This window comes from Aspergillus affinis (genome assembly GCF_023601865.1).
Source record: "Aspergillus affinis strain CMG 70 chromosome Unknown NODE_184_length_49026_cov_87_538377, whole genome shotgun sequence".
Taxonomy (NCBI): domain Eukaryota; kingdom Fungi; phylum Ascomycota; class Eurotiomycetes; order Eurotiales; family Aspergillaceae; genus Aspergillus; species Aspergillus affinis.
Window position 1 is genome coordinate 36279 of NW_026515965.1, and position 12748 is coordinate 49026.

Here is a 12748-nt window from a genome sequence, read left to right on the forward strand (position 1 = left end):
TGGTACGATGATTGTTTATATGACTGGCGAGGGATTAGATGTTGATTTATTATGCGTGATGATTTGTACTTTATGATACCAGGAGGCAATATTTTTCTTTACTGTGTCTGAACCACTACTCCGTAGTTACCATCATAATACTCTGGAGTAAGACGGTGATGGATGATCTTCATGGCAGATGGAGTGGAGCCCCCGAATTCAGGCCACGACGCGGTTACCACAACAACCAAAGTAGAAGCCGCCGCCTTCTCTTAGTCTGTTTCTTCCTTCTCTCCCTCCTTCTCCAGCTTAGTTCTCTGCCACATTCCATCCCATCCCTCTCGTCTCACTGTTTATCGATTGTGGTGTCATTCGTGCTGCCCCTGTCTTCCACCCCTCACTGCAACCCCTACCAGTTCTGGAATAACAACAAAAACATCGTCATTTGACCACCTCATCAACATGGTACGTGCCGGAGTCTCCTTGGTGGAATTGCACCTCAACCCTTGCATTCCCTGTCAACAAATGGGTTGTTCGATCCTCTAGACTTGGACAGTCGTGCCAAATTGTGGTGTTTGGTTTGTGGCATCGTGCACCAAGTCTGGCGATCGGTTCCATTGCAATTAGAATTCCGCCCCTCGTTTCCCCCCCCCCAAGTCCCTTTTCCCTGGTTCGCCGATGTCTGGTTCCTCCGTCACTTCCCTTCCCCTTCCCTCTTCATTTCCTCTTCATTCCCTCTTCATCCCCATCCGTTCATCTCCATTCCGTTCATTTCCGTCTCAATCATCTGTCGAAATGTCTCGCTCACCTCATCGCGATAACGACCAGGCCTCGACCAACTACAAGGAAGCTTTCTCGCTATTCGACCGCCGCGGGTCCGGCAAGGTGTCACTAGAATCGCTGGGCGATCTGCTGCGCGCCTGCGGTCAGAATCCCACCCTCGCCGAGATTTCGGACCTGGAGAAGAGCGTCGGAGGAGACTGTAAGTGGACGGATAATGAATGCGTGGACGGCGGTGGATGCTAATGGGGTATAGTCGATTTCGAGTCGTTCTTGAAGGTGCTCAACCGTCCCGGTGGATTCCGTGAGCCCGGCGAGCCCGACGAATACTGTCGCGGATTTCAGGTGTTTGATAAGGATTTGACCGGGTTTATCGGAGTGGGACAGCTTCGCTACAGTAAGTCGGGATCCTCTGGGTAGAGGCGACGGATATTAATGGTTCCCCAGTCTTGACGAATCTTGGGGAGAAGATGTCGGACGAAGAAGTCGACGAGCTGCTGAAGGCCGTTGACACCAGCTCCGGCGAGATCAACTACACTGGTAAGTTCACTCTTTTTAAAGGCTTGAGCGCCGCTAATTCAGTAGATCTGGTCCGCACCATCCTGGCCAACTAATTGTTTCACGATACCCTGATGTTCTTCATGATCTCTCTCCTTACGACGCGATTCTGCCCCGAGGCCGGGAGTTGTTGGCTTGAGCGTATTAGTTACGTTATAATGTTCTTTATTGTATATGCAGGAGGATTTGGGGATACACGAGTCTTTAGTTAGTATCAATTGATTTGTTTCTGTTGTACCAGCGTCCTAGGGCAACCAGCCCGACCACTCTCGATCGATCGCCTTCATCTTCTCGGGATCGCCCATATCGTCCGTCTCGACCAACGCCCCAGGCAATAGATAAACCACCTTAGCTCTCTCCGCCTCCTCATCCTCATCCTCCCCATCCGGCTCTTTCCCTGCCGCAGTCGCATTGGGAAAATGCACCGCGTCTAAAAAGTACCCCACCACCACCCGACACCGCCCACAACGTAGAAACCACCTCTTCTCGAACCCATCTTCCCGTCGCACCATCGTCGCCCTGCGATCCGGCATCGCCGTCGACAAGAGAATCGAATAATGTTGTTGAACCGGGCTCTCTGACCCAGCTTCTTGCCCTTGCTCTTTCACGTTCGATGGATCTGTTTCAGTGGGTTGCGTGCGCGGGGACGGTAGAGGGAGAATCAGGGCGCCATCGCGGGCGGGCTCTTTTCGTCGTGTGAGAGATGATACTGTTTGTGTTGTTGCGAGGAGGAGGTGGTTGCAGAAACGGCAGTGGTTGGTGAGGATTGGGAGGGTGGGTTCGTTTGTTGGGTTTGGGGGTGGGGAGGGAGATTTGGACATTTCGGGTGGTGGTTTGTGTTTCTTTCTTGGTTACGCGTAGGTTGTCTTGCGTCGAGGGGTTGGTTTCGAGATAGGTAGGTAGGTAGGGAGGGAGAGTACCGGTAGAGCTTGGTTGTTGAAGAGCTCAAAGGATATGGAGGGAGGTTGCGAGATCGGTTCGCGGATTGATTGAGGAGATTACGGTTTGATTGGGAGGATTGCGTTTCGCTGAGTATAGAATGTTCAGCTGGATGGAGTGCTGTAGTGAAGGTTTGTCGGTTCTTTCAGAAAAGTGAGAAACAGAGACGGGGAGAGAGGATCGATGGAGATAATGATAATGAAGGTGAAATCTGAGGAGTCAAGGTCTTTGCCTGATTGGGTTAGTGCAAAGTCTTTATGGCCTGATATTTCAGGTGTTCATGGTCCGCGGATCTATAGAAATAATACTCTGCAATACTCTGCAGACTGCTCTATACATGAGATATTGTTTCTTGTCTATTCTTTCAATGATGGATAGGCTCATCGTGAGGGACTAAATGCTCATTATCAACCAATTAGCCCATGTCTCAATCTGATCCTGTTTACGATAGTCAGATCGGTGGCATATATACAGCATACCTACCTGTTAGATAGGTTTCTCGTTTTTGTACGTCAACGTGTCAACACGGAGGGATATTACAATGAATAAAATGCTGATTTAGATTTAATTAGGCTGACTATAGGTCAATTATACAATAACAAGAACGGTTTGGTTTGTCAATGAACAGGAGCAGAGCTAACCATACTCCACAGAGCCAGTATTGCATGATATAGTAAGATATCTTCTGGCTAGAGATACCTACAACTGACTTTCATAATTATAATTGCTGCTTGGTGTAAGGTTCGTGCTCAGGGAAGAGTGAGTGAACAGCCACTCGAGACTGAGCTGAAGGGTCTCTCTTGGGAAGTATCTACGGCACAGTGTACTGGGTTGATGAATCTGTTATTGAGATGGATGCGTTTAGAGATAGAAATGGTATTTTGTCTTGAAAAAACATTCTACATGCATAAGCATTAACCAATGTAGTGAGTAGCTTCCCCTTGTCTTCTTCCCACTCTGCCCAACCACGAGATGTCTCTCTTCACCCCATAGCCATAAATCCAAAATCAGAAAATCAATCTAGAACGTCCCCTCCCTCCTAACAGCATTCATCATAACTAAACAATCATACGAAACCTGAATCCCATACATCGCTAAACCTATCCAATACGACAACGCGCCATTCCACGCCATCGGCCCTTCCTTCTGAATATGAATGCCCGACGCAAACGCCAACCCCAGCGGCGTGATCAGATTCACCCAGCCCATACTCCTCGGAAAGACAGTCTTCGGACCAGGGTCTGAGAATATAGCCCAACTGACTGTCCACATCTGCACCCAGAAGGCCGGCCAGGGCAGGAACGCCGCCATCCAGAACAGGTCGTTCAGCAGGCGGGTCAGCTCTGCGCCGTAGTCCCGGAAGTTGACCAGGGAGAGGAAGGTGGCGGCGAGCATGAAGGCGGAGAAGGCGGCGGCGCCGCAGACGAGGACCAGGTCGGGGAGGATGGGATCGAGGGCGGGGATGAGACGCATGCGTTTGGTGATGGCGGCGCTGTAGGGGAGGTATAGGCCGCCGCCGAGCATCATGAAGATGGCGCCTGCTTGGGTGCCTTTGATGTGGGCGCTGTAGTGCTCTTGGTAGCGCTCAGCGGTCCACCAGGGTTTGGATGGTGGGAGGTTCCCGGGGAGGACGAAGCTGAGGAGGAGGAAGATGGCGGAGAGGTTGCCTGTGCTGATGGCGAGATATTGCCATGTCTTGATCGAGAGGAGGTCAGCGGTTTTGTTGTAGGCGTAGTCAGAGACTTTCATTTTCATATTGTTGATAGATGGATTGGGAGAATGGAGATGAATGATGAGAGCGGACTCGGGGTGTAAGAATGGAGAAGATAAATGGGTGATATACGATCAAGGACTTCGAAAGGTTTTAATGATGTTGCGCCCAGACGCCAGCTTAATCTACGTGGGAGTAACCTCGGATATACTGCTATCAGATGCCCTTCTTTGACATTCCATATCCATGTCTCTTAAAATCTTCATGTCCGTGTCCCGATGCAGTAACTTACACAAGATCCATTGCGTACAATGGGTCGACATGTCAGCGCAAACCCAATCTTCCTGAATAAACGACCTGCATGAGGAATGTTTAGCGATCAAACCAGTACCCAATGTACAATCTTGCAACCTAACATTCCTTAGCGCAACCTATTCCACTTTCTAGAAATCCTTTCTCCATATACGAACCCAAAACGTATCGGAGAACAGGACTCCAAAGTTAAGCCGCTATTTCCAGATTTGGATCTCCGCGTAGAAGCATAGAATTAGACCAGAAAAGGAAATGTCAACTGTCAACTGAATATTTGATAGACTCGTGCAGGAAGTATGAGGTCTATTGCCCGAACGGGATGAGATTAGGGTTCTCCTGTGGAGCTAGGACAGAGTTAGGCTCACCCCTGAATGACTTGTGGGTAATGATATCATTTGGAACTTGTAGATTACGAGCATAACTCTAGGAAGAAGTTTTAGTTGTTGCCTTCTAGACAGAACTTCCCGCTTGGCGTAGATTTCTTGACTGTGCTTTGCTATCCATTCGCATTATCTTTCTAACTCTGTGTCCAAAATATCCTAAAAAACTCCGTGGGGAGCATTCCATCGATCAAAAGAAGAACTGCCATCGACTGAACCACGATGATTACCATACACCTTCTCGGGATCCTCTTCTTGGGGTCCATAGTATGGTATCTCATGAGACTTCTAAAACTAGCAAAACTACCTCCACTCCCTCCTGGACCAAAGCCGCTTCCTTTGATAGGAAATGTTCTCGATATGCCGCCTGAGGGGTGCAAAGAGTGGTTACATTGGTTTAAACACAAGGAGGAATATGGTATATCTCATAATTTGCCCTTGTCTACTTTTCTAATGTATCGTAGGTCCCATCAGCTCCGTTACAGCAGCTGGAAACACACTTATCATCCTGAATGAAGCCGAAATCGCATTCGATATTCTTGAGAAAAGAGCATCGCAATACTCTGCGCGACCAAAGATGGTTATGGGCCCTGAGTTGTGAGAAATTATCGTACCCGTTCTAATAAAGTGCCCCTGGCGACTAATCGTTACGGTAATGTAGAGGAGGTTGGAACCGCGTGGTGTCTCTGAAAAGCAACCCTCTGGAAGTTCGAGCCCATCGAAAGCGCATCAACCACCATATCGGTTCGACCCAGGCGTTGGCCTCCTTCTATCCTCAGCAAGATATCCAGATCAATCAGTTCTTATCAAACGTGGTTTCTAATCCCAGTGATGTTTGTGAGCATATCCGGAGGTGCGCAATGGATCCCTCACACCATTTTGTTCGGGTCTGCGCTTCTTTCTTTCCCAGGGTTTGTTAACCAGACGAACAGCGTCGTCGGGGCAAACATTTTGAAGATCACCTATGGATACACAGTGGAGCCCGAAAATCACGACTGTCTAGTTGAGCTCGCAGAAGAAGTTGGAGAAAGGTTCAATATTGCATGTCAGCCGGGGCTTTGGCTCGTTGATAGCTTCCCTTTCTGTATGTTGGAGATTTGGTGTGACGAAACTCCAACTTGCTGATATTACTTAGTGAAACACGTCCCAAAGTGGTTCCCAGGAGCCGGTTTTAAACGCAGAGCCGCGGAATACCGCAAGTTGTTAACCGCACTAGGAGAGAAGCCATATGCGTTTGTACGGCATCAAATGGCATCTGGCACCCATGTACCATCTTTCGTTTCGAAACAGATTGAACAAGCAGGGGGGTCAATGACTCCGCTGCAGGAGCACGAGATTATCTGGGCTGCTGGTGTGCTGTATGGCGCTGGTGCGGACACGGTATGTGCGGATCAAAGGCAAAATATAAACAACTCTAACGAACAGGATAGACTGTATCTGCACTTTCAGCTTTCTACCTGGCAATGGCTTTGCATCCCGATGTTCAGAGCAAAGCTCAAGCCGAGCTTGACCAAGTCGTGGGATGTAGGATGGCCGTGCCGGAAGACAGAAAGGACTTGGTCTACATAGAAGCTGTGATCAAGGAGGTCCTACGCTGGAACCCTGTGGCGCCCCTTGGTGTCCCACACACCACCACAGAAGATGATTTCTATGAAGGTTATCGGATTCCCGAAGGCGCTACCGTGATACCCAACATCTGGTAAGGATCATCCTTTAACAGGCTATCGGATCCAGCCGAACCTGGCTAACCAAACCTTCATCATAGGGCATTCATGCACGATCCTAAGATATATCCCGATTCAATGGCGTTCAAACCTGAACGGTTCCTCCAGACTGACGATCATATGCCCGAGCTCGATCCGCGTAAGATAGCTTTCGGATTCGGTCGACGGACCTGTCCTGGTCGCTTTCTAGCTGACTCGAATCTTTTCCTGGCAGTCGCAAGGTCACTGACTCTCTTCGACATCCGCAAGCCAGTTGTGAACGGACAGGTAATTGAGCCAGCAGATGACTTCCAGCCGGGAATCGTCAGCCAGCCCGCTCCCTTTAAACTTGATATTCGACCTCGTTCGGCGGAGCATGAGTCGCTACTTGCGTCGCATTCAGGGCAGGTGAAGTCCGAGGGTCATTCGGCGTTGTTGGATAAGATTTGGAGTATACAGCATTAATGCCTACAGTTTCTGTATTTTAAGTTTCTTCGACTACTAGATTAGTTTAAACGAATGCTATATAGTTATGCTTCTAATCACTACCCTCAAAACAATGTCCTAAAGAAACACGACCCGTTGCCACAGCAAAGCCATTTATTAAATACGAACTAAGCAGATCATACAAAACTTCAAGATCCTACGTAATCACCCGAGTCATTCGGGATCATAGCTCAAGCCCTTGTAGTAGTATGGTTGGATCCACCTCAAACATGTATACATTAGTAAGGGACACCTGCCTCATTCGGTGACTAATGCAGACCGGGCATACTCGGGGTAGTTGAATACCAAAGCCTCTTATATTGGGCTGGCTACATTTTCCGAAGTAAGGGAGAGCTAATAAACTGCAATTAAGTCTTTATGAACATACCATAGACCGGTTCTGCCGTCATGTGGGTCAAAATTTGTGAAGTATGTTAAATATGCCACTTACAGATGTGGCGTTTTAATCTCAGAGTAAGGGTTTTGGTTTTCAGGTAAGAGCAGCTGCATACTTGGTACCTGATGACACTGCAGCCTTGACCCTATTCACATGTGTACAGGACTTTTAGGGTAGATTGACAACATAATCATTATATGACATGTTCGACGCATAGGATGGCGTTCGGAGCTGTGATAGCTCATGGGCAGATTTAATCCGAAAGGACCCCGCCTAGGTCCAAATTAGTATTCTTGTAGTGTATCATTCATCGGGTGCCAGATTATACTCTAATCTCACTAAATGGGAGATAATCACCTCAACTATGACGATCTACTCTCAACCCCCCCACCACTGCCATCATCATCGGAGCTGGATTCTCTGGCCTGAAAATGGCGTGCCAACTAAAACGGGTCTTTGATCTTGACGGTTCTACGTCTACGACCGCACTAAAGGCATCGGGGGGACATGGTGGAACAATACATGTTTGTCCCATCCCATCCCCGTGACTACCTTGCCCTAAAGGAAATGATCTCTCAGATCCAGGATGTGCGGTCGACATCCCGGCTATTTGCTATAGCCTCTCTTTCGCACCGAATCCAAAATTCACCCAACTCTTCCTTCACAGGGAGTACGGAGTGGCGGGGTGCTCAATGGCGGGAGTCCACGAAATCATGGACCGTGACGTTCGAGGATCTGCCAACAGGGCAGATCTTCATTCAAAGGTGCAAGATTCTCATATCTGGCGTTGGTGGTCTTGTCAACCCAAATAATTTCAATGTTCCTGGGGCTCAAACCTTCAAGGGGGACATTATGCATACAGCCCGATGGAATCCCAATCTCGATTTGACAAGCAAGCATGTGATTGTTGTTGGGAACGGATGCGAGTATGATCTACTATCATGTTTACAGTTTCTGACTCTGCAGGCTCCGCTGCGCAACTCGTTCCGGCTACCGCGGATCAGACGAAATCCGTCATTCAGTTTATGCGGGTTAGTTGGCTCCATCTGATGGATCTGCATTTTACTAATGTGTTCAGACACCACAACATATCATGCCTAGCCAGAATTATGAGATATCGGAAACGTGGAGGATCATCTTCCGCTGTGTACCGGGACTTCTATTTCTCGTGCGCATTCTGATGTTTCTCTACATGGAATCTGGTTTCCTTCAGTTTGGCAAAGGGAAAGCGGGGTCGTTGTCTCGGAAGAATTCAGCACAATTGAGCGCGAATCATGTGCGGAACACAGCACCTGGTTGGTTTGGAAACCATTTCCAGGAGATAGCGGTCGTGCTGAGATACATGTCCAGAGAAATATTGGGATCTACTGACGCCGAAGTTCGAGTTTGGATGCAAGGTAAGTCTTGCTCCTCCGGTACTTCAACCAAGGTTAACCGTGAGTCTAGAGACGAGTGTTCGGCCATTGGTATCTCGAATCTCTCAACAAAGATAATATCCGTCTCACCGACGACCACATCGCTAGCATCAAGGAACAATTTATCTTGACTAAATCCGGAGATGAGATCTACGCACACGCCATTGTAAGCTAGCACCCATCGTTCCAGGCAGCTTGGAACACCAAAAAATGAGCAACCAAAAATACCAACTTCCAAATACTTGCTACTGGATTCGCCTTGACTCAATGGGATGTCGATATTCGCAGTCGAAACGGCATCAGCCGGAAGCAGCACTGGGAGGAATACGGCTCCAAAGCCGCGTTCCAATCCATCGCCATGAACGACTTTCCGAACATCTTTACCCTGATCGGCCCGAATTCCGGGCGTGCGCATACATCGAATTTGCTGTCTATTGAAAGGGTGTACCAAGCTTCCTGCCCTAGGGGTGAAATTAGGGTAGATGGCTAACGGAAGTCCAGTTATACTTATTTGATTCTCTCGGCGATTGAGCCCGTTATTCGGGGTTCTGCTCGATCAGTTGAGGTCAAGGAATCTAGTGAACGACAGTTCAATCATGATGTTCATTCGGCGTTGGAGCAGACGATTCAGAACACGGCGTGCTCGAGTGTGAGTATTCTTCTATCATTAGGGGTATCAACAATAACACCTTCGTGCAGTATTTCATCAACAAAGACAATGGGAAGAACTCGTTCATTTATCCATGGAATTCATTTTATTTGTGGTGGTCTACATGGGGAAGGTCGGTTGATGATTGGGTATATGAGACTTTGAAATGGGATGGGACCTTTTCTTGGGAATCAGAATCAGAATATCCAAATTGAATGTTCTAGTTAGCAGCTGAGAAATTGATGATTAGTTCCTTCTATGATGTATCGCACATAACCCTAAGTAACGAGACCTCAACTTCGTGCACAGTGGATAACATGTCTTGAGACATTCCACATCCAACTTTCACTGTCATTGCCCGAATCTCTCCAAATCAGGCACTCTTATGACGCAAAGAAGATCATTCCAGCTTGCATCATTTGGGTCCAGTCATGGTTCAATGTCGTAATAATCCCTATTTTCGTAGGTGCATATTCAAAAATCTTTTTCGCCATTAAGCATCCTCCGACATAACTATTCTATCAAAGCAAAAAAAAAAAAAAAAAAAAAAAAAAAAAAATTTCGATTAAAAGCTTATCTCATTCTTTCAAATGGATCTATTCAGTCATGCCACTACTTCATCTGGAAATTTTTCCATCATAAACTCAAATTCTGTTTCCTCTTCTTAACGCCTCCACAGTGGCTGAATGGCTGATACTCTAACTTTAAGTAGAGTGGGTCCTTCAAGCGTCTACCGACTAGTCTGTATACATCCATCATAGTCTATTCAATTTCAAAGGAAGGAATCTTGAATCATCATGCGTCTATAGTCCGATCGATTCCTAACATCTCGCATCGGTATAACACTGTCCTGTCCCAGACCAGGAACGGTATTTCTTTTTTCAGAAAGACACGTAGCGTGAGACTTCCCGTGACATGTGATAGTGGCAAGACCTTACGTTTCTCATCTCATGCATTTCAACCAATAAAAATGGCGTCTCCAATCTGTGCTATTGTTTTAAAAATGCCACCTGCAATGGCAACATCATCCTATCTTCCTCTTCTACTGTCTTTGTTAAGAGCAAACAAATTGAAAGTCCTTTAAGGCAACTCAGACCAACGATGAAAATTTCCAGTTTCCTACATCGGTTTCACCTGGCACGCTCCAGTGTCAGGCCCTCTTTTGATTATCTACTTCTGTGGGCCCTGTCCGGGTGTCTCCGTCTCGGTGGAGTCTCGTCCTGTGTCAAATGGATCGCCGCCCTGACGACCATTGCTCTGCTTTCTTCTCCGCTTCTTCTAGTTGGATATCTGCTGTTGGCGTCTTTGTATCCGCGCAGGCTCACCTCCGTCTCAGACACTTCTGTGTCTGTGGTGGGCAAACCGCTTCTCTTCCCTCTCACCTTGACGCATAATCGTCTGTCTCCGATCTGGAACCGCTTCAGTCACAGCGTGTTGATGGTCGGCGTACCCGTGGGCCTGAAATGCCAGATCGGGAAGTTGTTGTCTATCGATGCGGAGGAGACATTGCCCAGTTGGTTCACGTTTGACTCGAAGCGGTATCTGCATCGGGGAGATGAACACCTTGGACTCAGAGAGAAGTTGGATGTGTTTTTGCGAGACCAGGTATGGTCGACGTCTACGTTGATACTATAGCAGAACCAGCTAACAAAGATTAAAAAGAACGAGGATTCATCGCAATGGCCGTACGCTTATCTCCTCAGCGTCCCGCGATTTCTCTGGTGGGAACGCAGCGTCGTCACCTGGTGGTTCCTGTACTCCGAGAACAAGGAACTCGACGCCGTGATCATGGAGATCAACAACTCATTTGACGAGAAACGCAACGTCCTCTTCAAAGTCCGATGCACGGACGCGGACGCCAAAGCCCTCGAAGACTCGCTGGACACCGACGCCCTGAAATCAGAGTATCTTGACATGAAACGCACCGTGGAATCCTTGAGGACTTATCCCAGCTCCGTCTACTATAAAGGCATCTGGGAGAAACACATCTACAGTTCCCCGTTTGAGAAACTTGGCGGGTGGATCAGCGAGCGATTTATGGATCCGACGACCCCGGCGGCATGGCATAAGATGCGCTCTATGTCTAATACGACGACTCTTTCTACTACCACCGGGCAGCCGAAGATGATGACTAGATTGTCATGTAGAAGTCCCCCGGTGGATCCGATGCAGGCGTCTTGGTGGACAGTTGCGAAGTTGCTGTTCTCGTGGACTTTGCCAGTGACGTTGACTACGCCGCGGATCCTTTATCAGGCGCTGAGAATCGAGTATTTAGGGTGGATGCGCATGCTATATAAGCCGCATATTCAATCGGGGAGTGAGTCACGACGGGCTACAAAGGGTGAATGGTAAGTTTTCTTGGGCTTACATGACTGGGGATTCTGGCATTAATAAGTTCGGTATAGTGGCCTGGAATCTTTCTTCCGCCAATACCTCTCCCATTGCGTTTCGTCGCATTCACTTCCCTTAGAAATAAAATACCTCCCATCAAAAGCGATATCTCGCGAGGAGGTAGTGATGTGTTCGCCCGCTTGTTCGCACGAAAGCTCTATCAAATCATTGACCATCGAGGTCCTCGACCCCGGCTTCTACACGAGAGTGCTTCAACACAAGGACCCTGTTCAAGGCCTGGACATTGAAGCCACAGCTGGCGGACTGGAAGCGGATGAGCAAGCAGCTTCTTTGAATGTGTCAGACATTATTCTACTCAAAATACTGGTCCAGTCGAGTCCATCATATCCAGCCATTACCCCCGAGACCAAAACATTGTCAAGCAGATCATCAAAGAAGGAACCAGTCTTCATGGACCGGTTTGTGAAGGGGTACTTGTCGTCGTCTTCGCAGTGGGATTACAGATCTCTCAAGCTACGCCTCTTCGCTGAGAAGATGTCTTTTGGGGAGCCTGCGTTGCTGCAGCTCTACAAGTATGCAGGCGGCATTGCGTGGAGAATGGGCGTGACGGAGCTGCTGGGCAGGTTTGTAGGTCTTCCTTATGAGGCTGCTTATTTGGGTGTTTTCCATGCGGGCGTTGCGTGTCTTTTCTAAATATGGTCTAATGGGAACTGAAGAGTGTTTTCGTGCATTTCGCATTGCGCATATGCTTTTTGGCACAGCTTTCAACAATCGACAGCCCATCCACATAGGCATTTAGGGATTATTCATAAGAATGGAATATGCTTCTTGTGTATAGATTCCCAAACATCCGGCAAACCTTGGTATATTAGTAAACTTGATTTATAACTATCTAAGCTTAACAGTAGCTAAATTAGATTTTCCAAGATTCCTTTACTTGGTTTTGCTTTGGTACCATTTTAAATTGCCAACTAGTGGAGTGACTGCCTTTCTAGTAGTAGCCGTGGGTGTAACAACCCCGCGGTTGCAAGAACGCACGAAGTAGTATTATATGTGTTTAGAAAATTTTGTATGAATATTGGTAATA

At 47.8% G+C, this 12748-nt stretch overlaps 4 protein-coding genes across 4 annotated transcripts; 2 read left to right on the top strand and 2 right to left on the bottom strand.

Annotated features, from left to right (window-relative positions):
* Positions 1-774: 774 nt before the first annotated feature.
* On the top strand, positions 775-1373 carry KD926_003486 (putative cytokinesis EF-hand protein Cdc4; the record flags this gene model as incomplete). Its single annotated transcript, XM_053094841.1, has 4 exons — positions 775-961; positions 1016-1156; positions 1207-1299; positions 1345-1373. 4 exons carry the CDS (start codon positions 775-777, stop codon positions 1371-1373), a joined length of 450 nt encoding a protein of 149 aa, XP_052950441.1.
* Positions 1374-1562: 189 nt separating this feature from the next.
* KD926_003487 (uncharacterized protein) lies at positions 1563-2138 on the bottom strand (the record flags this gene model as incomplete). Its single annotated transcript, XM_053094842.1, has 1 exon — positions 1563-2138. The coding sequence occupies one exon, from the start codon at positions 2136-2138 to the stop codon at positions 1563-1565; it is 576 nt and encodes a 191-aa protein (XP_052950442.1).
* Positions 2139-3276: 1138 nt separating this feature from the next.
* Positions 3277-4011, bottom strand: KD926_003488 (uncharacterized protein; the record flags this gene model as incomplete). The annotated part of the gene is made up of 1 exon (XM_053094843.1): positions 3277-4011. The coding sequence occupies one exon, from the start codon at positions 4009-4011 to the stop codon at positions 3277-3279; it is 735 nt and encodes a 244-aa protein (XP_052950443.1).
* An 870-nt stretch (positions 4012-4881) lies between these two features.
* On the top strand, positions 4882-12354 carry KD926_003489 (cytochrome P450 oxidoreductase OrdA-like protein; the record flags this gene model as incomplete). Its single annotated transcript, XM_053094844.1, has 17 exons — positions 4882-5077; positions 5124-5256; positions 5321-5496; positions 5570-5743; positions 5795-6039; positions 6090-6358; positions 6425-6813; positions 8212-8276; positions 8324-8540; positions 8596-8642; positions 8692-8826; positions 8974-9104; positions 9162-9309; positions 10022-10053; positions 10425-10914; positions 10972-11657; positions 11715-12354. The coding sequence occupies 17 exons, from the start codon at positions 4882-4884 to the stop codon at positions 12352-12354; spliced, it is 4173 nt and encodes a 1390-aa protein (XP_052950444.1).
* Between the last annotated feature and the right edge of the window lie 394 nt (positions 12355-12748).